Below are 20,148 nucleotides of genomic sequence, written 5' to 3'. Positions count from 1 at the left end.
TACACAGGAAATTTTTACAAACTATACATTTCTGGGCAACTTTACAGCAGTAGAAGTGACAAATATAGCTTCTGACCAAATTTGCAGCATTCGCTTTTATATATACACTCATATATACATATATATGTGTAAAAAAAACACAATTTAAAGTTTTACTTACTCAAATTCTGTAGCGTAATATTTAAGAAAGCCCAGTAAGAGGTCCCCAAGGTTTGATTCATTCTTTGAGAGGTAAGGAGGAACATTACATGGAGCTTGATGTACAAGGTGCAGCTGTACAGCAGGACTAAAAGATTCCTGTCAAAAAGAAGGAGGAAAAAAATGTAAAGCCATTTAAAACACACACTAAGAAACTTTATAAATCTTGAACTAGGCTCCTCTTTGAAAAAGAGAGAAGAAATTTTCTCTGCATTGGCAATTTGGAAACCTGAAATTTTTCTTCCACTAAAGACTTCACCAGTATTTGCAGTAGGCCAGAATGTACCTGAAAAACTAACATTCTAATCCTTGGCTTGAGTATATCACTCAGCCAAAAAGATCACTAATTGGCAAAAGATTTTCTAACTCATAAATAAAACCTTACTATACATACCAAGATTCTACCCAATACCATACAGATTTCTTCATAAAGGTTATCTCATTCTTAATTATTCCCACAAGGAGCAATTATACTTCAAGGCTATATCAAGCACAAAGTAATAGTTTTTTCTGTCACTTCAGACTTCTCTCAAAGGCCATAAGAGTAACTTTAACAAAGAAATAGTACTTATACTAATTTTAAGATTTTATAAATTTTGCTTTGTTTCTCTATCTTAGAGGGAAGAGAAAAGAGACGTTCAACCTGAATTAAACTTGGAAAGACAAAGAATGCAGGGAAAATAAGAAAGGAAACATAACAACAAGCAATATTCAGCAAACTTTTACCATGTTTATAAAGGAGGATATTATTTGCCTGAAATCCAGGAACAAAGATGCCTATTAGAAAGAATACTAATGGGTACTTATTCTGTTTTCCTATTGCATGTCATTCATTTTCATATCCATCTTTCCTCTATTAATAGCAAGTTCTGGCTCTGAAATATACTAAATGCATTATAAAAAAATAACAAGTCATATATATACATCAATTAGAAAATAATACAAGGTAATTTGCACAGTGCCATTGAGAATGGCTTTCTGTATCTCTCCACTGCCATCAGAATAAAAATGGATTTTTTGGTTAAAAAAAAAAAAAAGCAATTAGTTAAGGCAGCAGAGTGACAACTACAGTTAAGATTCCAAACTGTCTATTCAACCCTGGGCTTATAGATACTAATGTAATTAAAGACATCTAAATAATGCCAAGTTAAAAATCAGAGACTCTAAATAATGAAGTGACAGTAGAGAAACAGCATAGTGCATCATTTAATGCTAGTGCCCCAAAAACATGAGTAAAAACAAAGGAGCAAGAAAACAAAAATTCCTCCTCCCTTGTTCCACTACCTATAATTCTATCAATAATTGTTAACTACCAAGAAATGATTACCCTTCTCTCAGAATAATTCTATTCCAACCAAATTCATAAAGTGGACACTCCTCAACTTGGGACTTTCCCTTACATTTCTAACAGCTGTAGTACTAATTACATTTTAAGATTCAAGCAGAAATTGCAATTGTCTAAAGGAGGACAGGGTAGGAAAGAAACCTCAATTAGTAAAGACTAAAGTCAAAAGGAACAGCAGATGCAGTGCCTCTATTCCCCTTTGACTCTTGTTAGGTATAAAATTGAACTTAGGGCAACAATATTTAAAATCATAAAATTTAAATGTTATTTTCAGGCAAATCAAACAAAAGGTAGAATGTAGATCAAATAAAGCAGCTCACTGTTTAATAGCTTCTGCTCTGAAAGCTTCTTACTAATTTTGATTCCTAGCACCAAGCACAATTAGAATTCAATTTATGAACTAAATATGCTAAAATAGAAGTCACTTTCTTCTATTTTAAAATGTTCGTACCTCCTGTAAAGTTTTTATTTTGTTCAATAGTTTAAAGAAAAAGGTCAGCAATTATGACATTAAGAACTAAAGAGCTGTGAGATCCACTCCATTAAAATGATGAATGACCTCAGACCAACAATTTCGCCAGTCTTGTCTTAGCGCCACTGTTCTTTTTCATGGTCGTGCACAAAAAGGGTCAGGTCATGCTTATTGAGGGAGAACTGAAGCCGAAATCTGAACCAAAACTGAAAAAGATTCTATATGAAGTTTAAGGTGGTTTTTTCCAGTTCTGTGAAGAAGGTCATTGGTAGCTTGATGGGGATAGCAATGAATCTGTAAATTACTTTGGGCAGTATGGCCATTTTCACGAACCAAAAGAGAGCCGACATAGCCAAGTCAATTCTAAGCAAAAAGAACAAAGCGGGAGGCATCAAACTACCAGACTTCAAACTATACTACAAGGCTACAGTAATAAAAACAGCATGGTACTGGTACCAATGAGATATAGACCAATGGAACAGAACAGAGGCCTCAGAGGCAACACAACACATCTACAACCATCTGATCTTTGACAACCCTGGCAAAAACAAGCAATGGGGAAAGGATTCCCTGTTTAATAAATGGTGTTGGAAAAACTGGCTAACCATGTGCAGAAAGCAGCAACTGGACCCCTTCCTGACACCTTACACTAAAATTAACTCCAGATGGATTAAAGACTTAAACATACGACCTAACACCATAAAAACCCCAGAAGAAAAACCATTCAGGACATAGGCGTAGGCAAGGACATCATGACCAAAACACCAAAAGCATTGGTAACAAAAGACAAAATAGACAAACGGGACCTAATCAAACTCCACAGCTTCTGCACAGCGAAAGAAACAGTCGTTAGAGTGAATCGGCAACCAACAGAATGGGAAAAAATTTTTGCAATCTACCCATCTGACAAAGGGCTGATATCCAGAATCTACAGAGAACTAAAACAGATTTACAAGAAAAAACAACAAGCCCATTCAAAAGTGGGCGAAGGATATGAACAGATGCTTTAAAAAACAAGACATACATGAAGCCAACAAACATATGAAAAAATGCTCATCATCACTGGTCATTAGAGAAATGTAAATCAAAACTACATTGAGATACCAACTCATGCCAGTTTGAATGGTGATCATTAAAAAATCTGAAGACAACAGATGCTGGAGAGGATGTGGAGAAATAGGAACACTTTTACACTGTTGGTGGGAGTGTAAATTAGTTCAACCATTGTGGAAGACAGTGTGACCATTCCTCAAGGACCTAGAAATAGAAATTCCATTTGACCCAGCAATCCCATTGTTGGGTATATATCCAACGGATTATAAATTGTTCTATTATAAGGACACATGTACATGAATGTTCATTGCAGCACTGTTTCCAGCAGTAAAGACCTGGAACCAACCCAAATGCCCATCGATGATAGACTGGACAGGGAAAATGTGGCACATATACACTATGGAATATTATGCAGCCTTCAAAAATGATGAGTTCGTGTCCTTTGTAGGGACATGGATGAACCTGGAAACCATCATTCTCAGCAAACTGACACAAGAACAGAAAATCAAACACCACATGTTCTCACTCATAGGTGGGTGCTGAACAACGAGAACACATGGACACAGGGAGGGGAGCATCACACACTGGGGTCTGTCGGGGGGAAATAGGGGAGGGACAGCAAGGGGTGGGGAGTTGGGGAGAGATAGCATGGGGGGAAATGCCAGATATAGGTGATGGGGAGGAAGCCAGCAAATCACACTGCCATGTGTGTATCTATGCAACAATCTTGCATGTTCTTCACATGTACCCCAAAACCTAAAATGCAATAAAGTAAAAATTAAAAAAAAAAACTGAAAAAGATGAGGACGCCTAAAAGCAGCTACAAGTAAATAGTAATTCCATCTATCCTTAAGAAATCCTCTAAGCCAGGCATGGTGGGTCAAGCCTGTAATCCAAGCACTTTGGGAGACCAAGGCAGAAGGATCAATCTTTGGACAATTAAGCACTTTCTGAAATAAGTTAGACTGGCTACGCTTCTATTTGGAAACTGTTCTTTAAAATGATGTAAGGCTTAAGTGAAAAATGATCACTTTCCATCTCCAGGTAAACAAGGAAATTTCGGTTATTATTAAATAAAATAAAGTATAATTTCCTAACAATATGAATCATGAAATCCATGAGCCCAGGAGTTTGAAACCAGCTTAGGCAACACAGTGAGACCCTATCTCTACAAAAATTAGAAAGATTAGCTTGGCCTGGTGATGCATACCTATCATCCCAGGTACTCAGAAGGCTGAGCCTGGGAGGGCTCATCACTGTACCACTGCACTCCAATTTGGGCAAGACCTTGTCTCAAAAAAAAAAAAAAGAAGAAAAGAAATAACCAGTTTTTAGTGATCATTCACGCTACAGAAAGAAAGATTATTTGCTTTAAAATTTCAATGAAGAATTTCTTTAAGGCTGGACACGGTGGCTCATGCCTGTAATTCCAGCCCTTTGGGAGGCCAAGGCAGGTGGATCCCTTGAGGTCAGGAGCTTGAGATCAGCCTAGCCAACATGGTGAAACCCGGTCTCTACTAAAAACACAAAAATTAACTGGGCATGGTGGCAGGCACCTGTAATCCCAGCTACTCAGGAGGCTGAGGCAGGACAATCGCTTGAACCCAGGAGGTGGAGGTTGCAGTGAACTGCACTCCAGCCCAGCCTGGGTGACAGAAAAAGACTCCACCCCCGGCTCCAAAAAAGAATTTCTTTAAAAGGGAGCTTCCCCACTATAGTTATGTGTTTAAGAAAAATACATGCTGCTTCAGATAGGACAAGGGGGTTCTGAATTTAAACTAATATTTTAGAAAGTACATAAAGAGCAACCCAAAATTCAAAGAGAAAGAAAGCAGCCGTAAAATTACAAACTAAGTCCATAGAATAGCAGTTAAACTGATAACATCCATCTTTTTAATAAATACATTTTTGGGTTACAAATATTTACTGTTGCTTGTGTACCTATATAGAGGGAAGATGTATTAAATATTTTCAGTTGATATCTTATTCTGAGCCTCTAATAATCAAATGTATGACCTATTAATTCCTGAAAACATTTTCCAAATGATTTTTAAATGTTGATCCTTTAGAAGACATGTAGTCTTTCATTTCTCTTCAAGTTAAAAAAAAAAATTAAATGGAAAACCCCTTGAAAAACATCTGAGAAGTCTCACCACTTCTATTCATAGAACTGTCTATAAAAGTGGCAAAAATGTCTTTTGCCAGGTTCCACCATTTTTTCTGAGGCTGTCCCATAATAACTTATTTGATCTTCAAAGTCTGAAATTTCGACAATTAAGCACTTTCTGGAATAAGTTAGACTAGCTAACCTTCTATTTGGAAACTGTTCTTTGAAATGATGAAAAGTTTAAATCAAAGATGACTACTTTCCATCTCCAGGTAAACAGAAATTTAGGTTATTAAAAGAGATTAAGCATAATTGCCTAATAATATGAATTATGAGATCCTAGAAATATATGTTAAGGTTACAAGGAAAAGAAAAAATGATAGAGAATACTTTTGCCTGAAAAGAAGTACAACTAAGTGATATCTTGAAGTTTCTGCAAAGCTAACTTAATTGCAGGCAGGTCACCATTGAGATAGGGAATACTTTATCCTGAAAAGAAAAACTAAGCAATATCTTGAAGTTTCTGCAAAGCTATCCTAATTGTAGTCGGGTTGCCATTAATCCGGTGATGTATGTTAAAGACTGATCATAAAATTTCCTTTAACTATATCTGACTTCAGTAGATTTTTAAAGTTTTGAAATCAACATAAGTATCTAAAATAAAGTAGAGGTACTATAATGAAGTGGCTAAGAGCATGAGCTTTGAAGTCCGGAGGGTATGAAGCATCACCCTTCTATTAGCTGCATGAATTTAATCAAGTTACCTAGCTTTCCTCAGCTTTGTCATTTATAATATAAGGAAAGGGAAAATACTCGGATGTTGTAAGGATTTATTAACTGTTTAGTATATGTCATGTATCATTATTATTGCACATTTATACAATGCAGTGTGGTTACCTCTTAAAACTTTTCATGTATTATTTTCAAATTAACTTTCCTGTGTTTTCAAAATTCAAGTAATGTCAACTTTAAAGCAATGTTTTATAACCATTAAAAAAAATCACCAAAATTTTAATTTTTTTTTTTTTTTTTTTTTTAGACGTGTTTTTTTTTTTTTTTTTTTTTTTTTTTTAGACAGAGTCTCACTCTGTTGCACAGGCTGGAGTGCAGTGGTGTGATCTCGGCTCACTGCAACCTCTGCCTCCCGGGTTCAGGCAATTCTCCTGCTACAGCCTCCCGAGTAGCTGCGACTACAGGAGCAACATGGTGAAACCCTGTCTCTACTAAAAATAAAAAAATCACGCCCAACTAATTTTTGTATTTTTAGTAGAGACAGGGTTTCACCATGTTGGCGAGGATGGTCTCGATCTCCTGACTTCTTGATCCACCCGCCTTGGCCTCCCAAAGTGCTGGGATTACAGGCGTGAGCCATTGCACCCGGCCAAATCTTTTCAAAGGTATTCATTTATAGCCTGTTTCAGGTAATTGATCAATCCCTTCGCCATGTTAGGTCAATTTTTAAAAAGAAAAAGTTGTGCGGTGGCTCACGCCTGTAATCCCAGCACTTTGGGAGGCCGAGGCGGGTGGATCACGAGGTCAATTGATCGAGACCATCCTGGTCAACAAGGTGAAACCCCGTCTCTACTAAAAATACAAAAATTAGCTGGGCATGGTGGCGCACGCCTATAGTCCCAGCTACTCGGGAGGCTGAGGCAGAAGAATTGCTTGAACCCGGGAGGCAGAGGTTGCAGTGAGCCGAGATCGCGCCATTGCACTCCAGCCTGGGTAACAAGAGCAAAACTCCGTCTCAAAAAAAAAAAAAGAAAAAGAAAAAGTTGTTATACATATGTGTGTATAGTTGTCCCTTGGTATTCCCAAGCAACTGCTTCCAGAGCTCCAAAGGATGCTCAAGTTCCTTATATGAAATGGTGAAGTATTTACTTATAACCTAGGTACATCCTCCAATATATTTTAAATCATCTCTATATTACTTATAATACCTAATACAATGTAAACTCCAACTAAACAGTTATGTTTTTTATTTGTATTATTTTTTATTTTTCCTGAATATTTTTGAGTGTGGTCGGTTGAATCCATGGATGAATAACTCACAGATACAGATGGCCAACTATATATATACAGGAACACCTCGTTTTGTTGTGTTTCACTTTACTGTACAAATTGAAAGTTGACAGCAATGCTGCTGCTTCTGACAAGTCTATCAGCAGTGCCATTTTTCCAGCAGCATGTGCTCACTTCAGATCTCTGTGTTCCATTCTGGTAATTCTCGTATTTCAGACTTTTTCATTATTATATGTTATAGTGATCTGTTAACAGTAATCTTTGATGTTACTACTGTAACTGTTTGGGTGTACCACAAATGGTATCCACATAAGACTGCAAACTTAATCAATAAATGTCATGTGTATTCTGACTGTTCCACTGATGGGCAATTCCCCTGTCTCTTTCCCCTTCCTTGGCCCTCCCTATTCTCTGAGACTCAATAATACTGAAATTAGGCCAATTAATAACCCTACACTGGCCCTCCAAGTGAAAGGAAGAGTCACACATCTCTCACTTTAAAGGAAAAGCAAGAAATGACTACACTTAGTGAGGAAGTCATGTTGAAAGTGAATACAAGCCAAAAGGTAGGCCTCTTGCACCAATGACATCCAGGCTCTGAATGCGAAGGAAAAGTTCTTGAGGGAAATTAAAAGTACCACCCCAGTGAACACATCAATGACTTTAAAAAAAAAAAAAAAGGAAAACAGCCTTATTGCTGATATGGAGAAAGGTTTATTGGTCTGCATAGATCACACCAGCCACAATATTCATTTAAGCCAACACCTAACCAGAGCAAGGCCCTAACTCTCTTCAATTCTATGAAGGATGAGAGAGGTGAGGAAGCTGCAAAAGAAAAGTTGGAAGGTAGCAGAGGCTAGTTATGAGGTTTTAGGAAAGATGCTATTTACATAACATAAAATCACAAAGTGAAGCAGCAAGTGCTTATGGAGAAGCTATAGCAAGTTATACAGAAGTTATCTAGAAAAGATAATGTGGCTACACTGAACAAAGATTTTTCAGTGTAGATGAAACAGACTTCTATTAGAAGATGCTATCTAGAATCTTCATAGCTACAGAGGAGACATCAATGCCTGGCTTCAACGTTTCAAAGGACAAGCTGGTGACTTTAAGTTGAAGCCAATACTAATTTACCATGCCAAAATCCCAGGGCCCTTAAGAATTATGCTAAATTTACTCTGCCAGTTCTCTATAAATGGAACAATAAAGTCTCAATGACAACATATCTCTTTACAGCACAGTACACTGAGTATTTTAAGCCCACTCCTGAGACCTACTACTACTGCTCATTGACAATGCACCTAATCACTGAAGAGCTCTGATGGAGATGTACAAAAACATTAATGTTTTCATGCCTGCTAACACAACATCTATTCTACCAATGGATCAAGGAGCAATTTTCATTTTCAAGTCTCATTATTTAAGACATACATTTCACAAGGTTATAACTACCATGGATAGTGATTCTGCTGATGAATCTGGACAAAGTACACTGAAAACCTTCTGGAAAGGAGTCGCCATTCTAGATATTGTTAAGAACATTCATGATTCATGGGAGGTCAAAATATCAACATTAACAGAAGTTTTAGAGAAGTTAACTCCAACTCTTTTAGATAACCTTGGGAGGTTCAAGACTTCAGTGGAGAAAGTAACTGCAGTTGTGGTAGAAATAGCAAGAGAATTAGAATTAGCAGTGGAACCTGAAGATATTACTGAATTGCTGCAATTTCATGATAAAACTTTAACAGATGAAGTTCTTCTGCTTCTTATGGATGGGCAAAGAAAAGCAGTTTCTTGAGATAGAATCTACTCCTGGTGAAGACGCTGTGAATCTTGTTGAAATGACAACAAAATACCAGTATTGCTTGGATCAACCATATAACTTTTCTAAGACTTAGTTTTTTCATCAGTGAAAGAGGGATAATCCTTTCAAGTGTGTAAACAAAGGATTTAGAACATTACATAAATTTAGCTGGTAAAGTAGTGGCAGGGTTTGAGAGGACTGACTTCAATTTTGAAGGAAGTTCTACTATAAGTAAAATGCTAGCAAAGACCATCATACACTATAGAGAAATCTTTTGTTAAGAAGAGTCAATCAATGTGGGAAAGTTTACCACTGTCTTATTTTCAGAAATTGCCACGACCACCCCAACCTTCAGCAACCACCACCTTGATCAGTCAGGAGCCATCAATATCAAAGCAAGAATCTCCACAACTCCTGATGAAAGCTCAGCCCATCATTAGCATTTTGTAGCAATAAAGTATTTTTAAACAAAGGTATGTACATTTTTTAGACATAATGTTATTACACACTTAACAGACTACAAGATAGCATAAACATAACTTTTACATGTACTGGGAAACCAAAAACTTTAAGTGACTCACTTTATTGTGGTAGCCTGGAACCAAATCTACAATACCTCAAAGGTATGTCTGCACAGGCTACAAACCTGTACAGCATGTTACTGTGCTGAATACTGCAGGCAACTGTTACACAATAACTATGTGTATATATAAACATATCTAAAAATAGAAAAGGTACACTAAAAATATGGTATAAAAGATTAAAAAAACAGTATACCCTTACCATAAATGGAGCTTGCAGAAGTGGAAGTTGCTGGGTGAGTCAGTGAGTGAGTAGTGATGAATGTGAAGGCCCAGAACATTACTATAAACTACTGTAGACTTCATAAATACTGTACACTTAGGCTACCTTGTTTATTTTAAAATTTTTCTTTCTTCAATAATAAACCTTAGCTTTCTTTAATTTTTTGAGACAGAGTCTCACAATGTACCTGGGCTGGAATGCAATGGTACATTCTTGGCTCACCGCAACCTCGGCCTTCCAGGTTCACGCAATTCTCCTGCCTCGGCCTCCAAAGATGTTGGGGTTACAGGCACACGCCACTACACTCAGCTAATTTTTTGTATTTTTAGTAGAGACGGGATTTCACTATGTTGGCCAGACTGGTCTTGAACTCCTGACCTTGTGATCTACCGCCTCAGACTCCAAAAGTGCTGGGATTACAGGCATGAGCCACCATGCCCTGCCTATTTTTAAAACCTTTTAACTTTTAGGCTGTTGTGTAACAACACAGCTTAAAACACAAACACATTGTGCAATGATATAAAAATATTTTCTTTCTTTATATCCTTATTCTATAAACTTTTCTTCTATTTTAAATTTTTTTTCCTTAAACTTTTTTGTTAAAAACAAAAGCACAAACATACAAATCAGCCTAGGCCTGCACAGTATCAGGATCATCACTATCACTGTCTTCCACCTCCACATCTTGTCCTAGTCTTTGGGGACACTATCATGCACAGAGTTGCCATTTCCTATAATAACAATGACTTCTTCTGGAATTCTCTTGAAGGACCTACCTGAGGCCACTTTATAGTTAGCTTGTTTTTTAAATAAGCATACTGAGTACACTCTGAAATAATGATAAAAGGTATAGTACAGCAAAACCAAGTGACAAGAATTTTTCAGCTCTATTACCATCTTATGAGATGACTATCATGTATGTGGTCTGTCATGAACCACAACATCATCATGCAGCACATTACTGTATATGTATAATTTAAGGTGTTTTTAACACAACTACACAGAAAAGCTCTATATTCTCAGAATTCCTTATTTCCATACTATTAAAAAGAAGGGCGTTATTTTCTTGCAACTCTCTTCTGTTAACATAAATGTTTTCCTAGAGTATGAAGATACTTTTAGGGAAGGAAAAAATAGCTAAAAAATACAAGCTGTATTGATAAATCTACCTAGCATAAATTTAATTTACCTTATAATAATATGCTTGCCTTAAAATAAAGATCCTTTCATAAGCTTAATCTGTTTATATATTTAACTTTCTCAGCTTCGTTTCTTTAACTGAATAGTAAATACTCTGCCCTCTATCAGTTATGTTGTTTTTAAGTCAATAAGAATTTAGTAATAATCAGTAATTCTGTACTATAATATAGTTTTTAGAGATGCTGATAGCCTTCTATCCCTTTCATATCATAACTGAATTGAAATATACCAATTTTTAAAATATTTAAAATAATTTATCATAAATTTTGAAAATATGAAAATTACTAAAAAGCATAGTATATTGAGTAACAAATTTATTCCATTCCAAAATTGTTTTATTTTAAAAACAAAACCCTATTTTATATTAGAGAAGCTGGAAATTTAAAGAGCCCTGTGGTTTCCTTTGTAAAGTAACCAAGTTGTTTTTTTGTTGTTGTTGCTGTTAATTAAAACGGTAAGTCAGTCTCAAACTTATTTATACAAGCTGAAATTCTGCCATAACTGCCGTCATTAAACAAAGGTATATCTGTATAGGAACAATCAGATGTATAAAAATAAAATGTAATAAGCAACAGAAATTAGATAAAATGTTAGTGAATACTACTGTAATTTTCCCTCCCCCAAGAAACAGTACAATGGAAAAATTATTAGTACCACTTGGATCAATCATGTCATTTCTAAAACAATTTCTTCATCGGTGAAAGAAGGATAATACCTGGCAAGTTTATTTGTTCAAGACTTTTCAAATTGTATATAAAATGTACAGTGTACTGACATATAATAGATACTAAATAAATGATGGTTATTATTAATAGGAAACGAGCTGATTTGTCTGTTCCATCAGACGGACCATTAAAAATGTTTCTGTTGACCAGAACAAAAAACAAAGCAAAACAAAAACAAAAAATCTGTGTAAGAGGAGATAGTAAGTCCCTATCCATGTAAACATCAATCTTAAAGATAAATTATTTAAATATTTATGGTGGCAATGTAACCATATGTGAATGCAAATTAGGAGATTCCTAATCTGGCAGGTTTTGCTATTAGTATTTTTTAAGGCCTTGGGGCTAAATCTATTTCCCCATTACAGGTATAGAAATAAACTTAGAAGCAAAACAGATGGAGAGCGTAAGGCCAGAGGTAGTGGATACGAACAGAAGTCAGGACTCTGTCATGGGAGAAAGCTAGATAATGAGAAAAACACAGAAGTGAAAATGGGACCATTAGTAAGAACCTGAGTATTATAAAAGCATTACCTCTGGCCCCAACCACCATACACTGATACTTCACCATCCTCCTGTATTAGTAAAAAGGGCTTCATGTAGCATAGAGTTTTAAGTGAGAGAGCTGCAGAAGCATTTTTCAATACACAATAATAAACTATTTTAGGGATAAGTTTAACTATCAGCTCCTTTGCTAAAGAACATATGCAGCTCTTTCTATACTGACACTGGGTCTTAAAGCAAGATATGGCTGAGTCAATAAAATGAAATATGACCTTTCAGGATGAAGTAAAGAGTCAGTACTTTACGGAGAGAGGAAAACATTCAAAATTAAGGCCAATAGGCTGTGTGTAGTGGCTCATGCCTGTAACCCCAGCACTTTGGGAGTCCAAGGCAGGAGGATCACTTGAGGCCAGGAATTTGAGACCAGCCTGGGCATCACAGCAAGACCATCTCTACAAAAAATATAAGTACACAGAAATATTAAAAAGAATAAGGCCAAAAAGTTCAAGTGACTTCTATTTCTGTACTTTGATTCTTTCAATTCTCATAATGTTCAAGAGAGCATAAAGACTAATCCTTAGATATACTGGAAACTCATGATAATAATTCTTCATTATAGCAGAAGGATTGGGGAGGAATAACATTTGGAGAAATACCTAATATAGGTGATGGGGGGATGGATGCAGCAAACCACCATAGTATGTGTATACCTATGTAACAATCCTACATGATCTGCACATGTACCCCAGAACTTGAAGTATAATAATAATAATAATAATAAAAGGAAGGTGAGATAGCAAGATTCTAAAAGGCTCTTGTTATATAGTCTCTTCTAGTAGATGACCTTCCACAAAATGGAAGATCTCCATTATGGTAAGGCTTTATTAAAATGAACCTTTATTAGCCAGCAACTTGCATGTGTGCATTACAATAGTAACGTATGTTCAAAACCAAGAACATCAGTTCTTCTCAATTATCAGATATTAAACTACATTTCATTGATGTTCCATGTCAAGCAAATTTGTTTTATTTTGTGTGACACAATAAATAGGTTTTTGAAAATTAATCTTCTAGGCTGGTGATACTTCCCTTTGTAAGATGACCATTTAGTAAGTTTAGAAGGCATCTCTTCTCGTAAGCATATGAAACCAACATGTAAAAATTATGTGGTTTCAGAGTAGTCAAACATTCTAAACAAGTAGCTTAAATATATTTCCAAATAAACGCAGGAAAAAGGATGACTATGGAGGAAAACACTAACGGTAGGGCTATAAAACAAAGAAACAGAGAATCCTGGAGAAAGAACACATGAAAACTGAAAAAGAAACACAAGGATTCTTATAGATTACGAATACGTATATAACCTATGTGTCTCTAAACTCTAAGTATATACTAGATTTTTTTCTAGTAGTCACACATCATTTCTTGAATATTTCCAATTAATGTCAGCAGGATTCATAGTATTACACAGACAAGAATAGTGTACTAATATTACCTGTTTTAGTTTATTACTTGGCAAGATCAAATTAAAGATAAAAAGATTATCCAATTGTTCAACTTCTTTTCCCCATGCTTTTCAAAGTTAAATACACTGGGCTAAAAAATGTCTGAGTTACTAACTAAAGAAATGCTGTGAAGCTGTATTTTAAAATAGTAGGAAGAAAACTAGAATAAGGCCAAATGGGCCTTAACCAACTGAGGATATTTAATATCCATTAGTGATAATCTTGAGCATCATGCAAAACAAATTCCATTAACACAACTGACCAGACTGTCTGCCAATAACAAAATAACGTATGAAGAGTTTTCTGAAAAAGTATACGAAACATTTTAAGTGTTCTCCTGGTAAATGCCTCAGCCTATATAGAAAATGTTATCATGTACTTAGCCTTACTACTTTTATAGTTACATTAATACTACTTATAATAGTTCTACATACACTTCACATAAAATGTATTATAATAATTTATAAGAAACACTTACTGGGTAAATTTTTTGGAGGGATGGAAGGATGGGTTCAGGTAGGGCTATAAAAAGAAAAAGTTTAAAGCTTCCGTGATTCACATGATTCATTTTACAATGCAATAATTTGTCAGCTACATCCCAGGTATGAGACTATAAGGGTTTATGCTAAAACTCAACAGTTTTCAAATATTTCATGAAATTAATTCTGATCCATAAAAGTTTGTATTTAAAACATAAGTAAGTTGAAAAATTAAGGTTTTATTAATACACTATATATATATATATATATCCCTATGTAAACCAATGTTCCTCACATGGTTTTAGAATAACAGGCTATCAATAAAGGGACACATGTAAGTTGTCCAACATCAGACATACACACAAAATAACCAAGACAAGGATTGCTTTACAGATACTGAATGGACTTTATTAAGATGGATGTAGCAATCAAAAACTATAATTTTTAAAATATAGCTCAGTGACACTAGGAGAGAAAAACAGTTCTCTTATAATTGCCCCTTTATTATATAATTTCCACTGACAAACAATACCAAAATTAAAATTGTTCCAGGAAACTGATATATTGCAAACAACAAAAAATCAAACTGAAAAAAAAATCTTTAACCTCATTACTACACGTTTTAAAGAATGTTCGGCAAAAGTTAAAGATCTAAGTGCATATAGCAGATTAGAAATCTAATCTGCTATAAAATAAAATTTCATACAAATAAATCATTACCCTCATGTTACCACCATATTTTTATCATCCTTCACCATTCAATCGTTTTAAATAAATTCAGTCTCACTAAATGCATTAACAGTAATTTTACATTGTTTTAATATGAAAAAAATATAAAAAGGTAAAGTGCCTAATATTCATAATATAAGAAATACTGTACAACAATGCCTAATATTCATAAGAAATAACTGTAAAATATAATGAGTATGGTAAAACACAAGTAATCCATTTTCAAACTTAAGAATTATAAAGTATTTAAGAATTAGGAATACACTATGTATAACTTAACTACACAAACTCAGTAACAAAGCATACTAACTCACTTTCAATGTGTGATTTAGCAAAAACTTTAAAAAATGTCTTCTGAAATATATTAATGTATATATAGTGAACCATTATGACCAACTTACATGGTCTCCAACTATAATTACAAGGGTATAAATTTTTACTACATAGTACAAAGTAGGATGCTTTATTTAAATTTCCGTTCTGTATCACATTTCATCGCCAAGTTGAAAACTGGTATAAATAAAACTCCATAATATATCTGCATGTTCTCAGTATACAACTGAGAATATTAGTAGAAAACACTCAATCATTACTTACCAGACTCACTCTTAGGAAGTAAGGATATATATATTCCTTTCCCCTAAGAGGCATTCAAACACTCAACATTCTAGAAGACCTGCCAAGTAAAAACTCAAACCCCACTCACTTTAATTCTAATGTCTCTAGATATATAACACTTTTTAATGGCTTTCTAGCAATTTTGGTTATAATACAGAAGTCAAATTGGAAAATCTTACAAGAAATTAGTTTACTTTAAAACTTATATTCCTTTCCCATTGAATATCCTAATATACTAAAAGTATAATAAAACAAAGGATAAAGAAAAGATTATAGAGAATTAGAATAAGGCTGGGCGAGGTGGTTCACATGCGTAATCACAGCACTTTGGGAGGCCAAGGCGGGTGGATCACAAGGTTAGGAGTTCGAGACCAGCATGACCAACAAGGTGAAACCCCATCTCTACAAAAAATACAAAAATTTTCTGGGCATGGTGGCACACGCCTGTAATCCCAGCTACTCAGGAGGCTGACACAGGAGAACCTCTTGAACCCAGGAGGCGGAGGTTGCAGTGAGCCAAGATCGTGTCATTGCACTGCAGCCTGGGCAACAGAGAAAGACTCTGTCTCAAACAAAAAAGAGAATTAGAATAAAGAAACTTTATCTCATTCTGGTACTATAACTAGAATGCTAGGAGAGAAAAACAAATACTAGCCACTGGTTGAGGATCTTTCAATGGACAAAAGAGCTTTTAGAACTCAGCAATTTAGAAGTTTTTGGAGGCAGGATTATCATTAAGTAAATTATTTATCTTACGACATTAAAAGATTTATAAACACTAGGCATTAGAGAAGCAATTAGTGTAATGCAGCAGTTATTTATTAGCAATATCCTGATATTAGTTTCAATGAGTATACTAAGTATACTCATTGAGACTAACAGTGTTTAAAATGTGTATCTTACTCCAAAACAACATAAATTCTGGAAAAATCTAATCTATAATATCTATTTTAACTTCAGAATTTTGGACTACAAGTCGTCCTTTAAATTTCTCTCTCAAAAGCAAACTAAATACAAAACAAAAGCTCATTATTAGAGTACATGATTAATAAGTAATGCCTTGAATATAGCTAATCTACAAGATTTTACTTTGCCTGTAGCTTGCATGACAGCTTGCTGGTAGGGGCCCCACAAATTTATACCTATAAACTTTCCATATAGATATATCAAAAATTTAAATTTTAAGTAGCAGATCTTCAATTGTACTAAGAACATTAATTTTGAAAATGCAAGGACAATTTTATTTACTTATTTATTAATTTTTTTTGAAAGAGGGTCTCTGTCACCCAGACTGGAGTACAGTGGCACGATCTCAGCTCACTGCAGCCTCCACTTTCCAGATTCAAGCAATCCTTATGCCTCAGCCACCACACTAGCTGGGATTACAAGTGTACACCACGACATCCAGCTAATTTTTGTATTTTAGTAGAGATGGGGATTTGCCATGTTGCTCAAGCTATGCAAGGACAATTTTAAAATGCCTACAAGAAAGCTCTGTGCCTAGGAATATGGTAAACATTCCATGAATATTCATTAATGTTATTATTTCTAGCCAATTGGTGATCTTACCTTTTCATTATTTTTTATTTTTTTGAGACGGGGTTTCCCTCTCACTGCCCAGGCTGGAATGCAATGACGTGATCTATGCTCACTGCAACCTCCACCTCCTGGATTCAAGTGATTCGACTGTCTCAGCCTCCCAAATAGCTGGGATTACAGGTGCACACCACCATGCCTGACTAATTTTGTATTTTTAGTAAAGATGGAGTTTCATCATGTTGGTCAGGATGGTCTCGAACTCCTGATCTCAACTGATCCACCTGCTTTGGTCTCCCAAAGTGCTGGAATTAACAGGCATGAGCCACCGCACCCCGCCTCCTTTTTCATTAACTCTTAATCTTATATTATAATTAAAATCTCTTCTCAATTCCCCCTCATACTTTGATCAGTCATCTTCAAATATCTGTAATCAATTACTGAGTATTGAAATTTATTCTAGGAAATGTATTATCTTTTTAACCTTTCTACATATAGAGGACCTATTTCCTTTCTCTGTTTATGGCAAAAAAGATATTAAAGCATTAAAGAAGTTAAACAAAACATAAAGGTCATGTAATCCAATCGTTTGTGTTACAGGTGAGATTAAGGCCAGTGAGGTACAATAACTTGACCAAAGTCACAAAAACTAGTTTCTTGTGACAGAGCTGTAACTGCTCAATACACTTCGCAGACTCTTGCCTGCCCTTTTCCCTCACTGTTACGTGATACTGTCAAGAAAAGCAACTATCTATTTAAATCACTCTCATTTCTTCTAAGGAGGAGTAGCTTAAATTTGCCAGTATAGAACACATTAGCTCTGGGTAGCTGATGTCCTTCGAGAAAGACCTAGGAATGGCTGATTGCAGTGCCATTAATTACAAACCACTTCAGTAAATGGGACCACCCTGTAAAAAATCAAATGTTTGGCAAAATCTAAACTAAATTTTAATATGATTTTATTACAATGACAAAATAGTAATGTTTAATTTTTCTCTTTTGTTAACAGTCTCACTCTGCTGCCCAGACTGGAATGCAGTGGCATAATCATAGCTCACTGCAACCTCAAATTCCTGGGCTCAAACAATCCTCCCACCTCAGCCTCCTGAGTAGCTAGGCCCAATTAATTTTTTTATTTTTTATTTGTGTAGATGTGGGGGAATCTCATTATGTTGCCCAGACTGGTCTCAAACTCCTGGCCTCAAGCAATCCCCCTACCTCAGCCTCCCAAAGCACTTGAGATTACAGGCATGAGCCACTGTGCCTGGCCCTAATTTTTAAAAAAAAAAAATTTATTTTTAAGACAGTTTTGCTATTTCACCCAGGCTGGAGTACAGTGGTGCAATCTCAGCATACTGCAACCTCTGCCTTCTGGTTTCAAGTGATTCTCCTGCCTCAGCCACCCAAGTGGCTGGGATAACAGGCACCCACCACCACACCCAGCTAGTTTTTGTATTTTTAGTAGAAACAGGATTTCAACATGTTGGCCAGGCTGCTCTCGAACTCCTGACTTCATTACTAGCCCACCTTGGCCTCACAAAATGCTGAGATTACAGGTGTGAGCCACCGCATCCAGCCTAATTTAAAATTTTTAATTTGCTTTCAACAGCACATTGGGGTACCTGTGATTAATGTACATTTATCTAAAGAAGTCTAATTTAAAATTTCTAAGGTAATCAGTAAAAATTAAGGAGTACAGCACATATTATGAATGTCCATGTATGATAAATGCTTTAGTCAAATCTCATCTTTAAATCACAACTAAAACATAAATAGACATTGAATGGTGGTGAGAGCTACATATTTTTTATATTTTATAAGAAATCCTCCTATTCCATTTTTAGTGAAAGTAGACTGCAATCATAGGAGGACAGAGTTCACTGAAAAAATATGTTTAGGGTTCACCTAAATATACATATATTATAAAGTAACATTATGTCCGAGATTGACATATATTTTGTAAAACTGAACAAAAATGATTAATGACACATAAAGTAGTATCTAAAATAGCCAATATCATATGTTTCAAATTCTTTTAGGGGGAAAATCTATCATCAAACCAGTATATATTCAAAACTGGTCAGCAATAAAAATACACGTATTAAGATTAGCCTGAAAAATGTTAACACTAAAGAAGATTATCAAACCTCTCTGATAACTGATTCATAAAACTGATGACTGGCCCATTTAAACTATTTTGTCTCTCTTGATAATTCAAAAAAAATCATTTGAGACCAGTATCCAAAGGAAAATATATTCTCATATATTATAAAACATCTGCAAGTACAGTGAAGTATAGAGAACTTCACTATGACGGTCCATAAATAACCCCGATACAATTTTGGCATCTACCTTTCTAGTATTTGATGTAGATCTTATATTAGCGTATCATAATTAATTTAACCATTCCCCTGTTCTAGAAAATTTAGAGTTCTAATCTTTTATTATTTACATAACATAAAAAATAGCCTTATATGTAAATCCATATACTCACCACTCACTATTACATTAGAATAAATTTCTAGAAATGAAACAAGTGAAAGGATATAAACATAAATATTGCAACACTGCTTTCTAAAAGGGCTGTGCCAAATCAACACTCCCAGCATGACTGAGTATTTCATTCTGCAATTTTTTTAAACTGTCAATTTAAGAATATTAACCCTTATGTCTGTAATACATGTTCAAGTGAACTTTTATAAATAATAGGACAGAGTTTAAGATTATATTCTCTGTCAAGAATGCAGAATGCCAATTTTACCCTAGGAGTATACCATAAAATTTTGATTGCCAAGAAGGGAAAAGGTTGACATACTATGAAGATTAAGAATATTAACATAAACACTTTGGTCAAACAATGGCACCCTATCTCCAGACAAAGGTGGGATGAAGATGTGTCTAAAGGTAGAATCAAGATTTTCTTGAGAACTAGCTGGCTCTAAGATTACTCCAATTAATATGAAAAAATGCTCCCCTAATTCTCCACCATAGGGGAAAGGTTACTAAGCTGTGATAAACTGAAAAAATTAAAACCTGTGTTTGTGTGCCAA

General features: G+C 35.1%; 1 protein-coding gene across 5 annotated transcripts in view; it reads right to left on the bottom strand.

Moving 5' to 3' along the window:
* Positions 1-20,148, bottom strand: part of TENT2 (terminal nucleotidyltransferase 2) — a 67,249-nt gene that overhangs the window by 12,721 nt on the left and 34,380 nt on the right. For all 5 annotated transcript variants that reach the window (XM_037731030.1, XM_017507310.2, XM_017507318.2 and 2 more), the window contains 2 exons: positions 14,215-14,258; positions 161-297 (listed from right to left, as the gene is read on the bottom strand). In XM_037731030.1, the coding sequence (XP_037586958.1) occupies positions 161-297; positions 14,215-14,258 (181 nt within the window). The remainder of the gene's footprint in view (positions 1-160; positions 298-14,214; positions 14,259-20,148) is intronic.

This window comes from Cebus imitator, unplaced genomic scaffold (genome assembly GCF_001604975.1).
Source record: "Cebus imitator isolate Cc_AM_T3 unplaced genomic scaffold, Cebus_imitator-1.0 Scaffold16, whole genome shotgun sequence".
In the NCBI taxonomy this organism is placed as follows: Eukaryota; Metazoa; Chordata; class Mammalia; order Primates; family Cebidae; genus Cebus; species Cebus imitator.
Note: the sequence above shows the minus strand (reverse complement) of the source record. Positions and strands in the feature narration are given on the sequence as shown.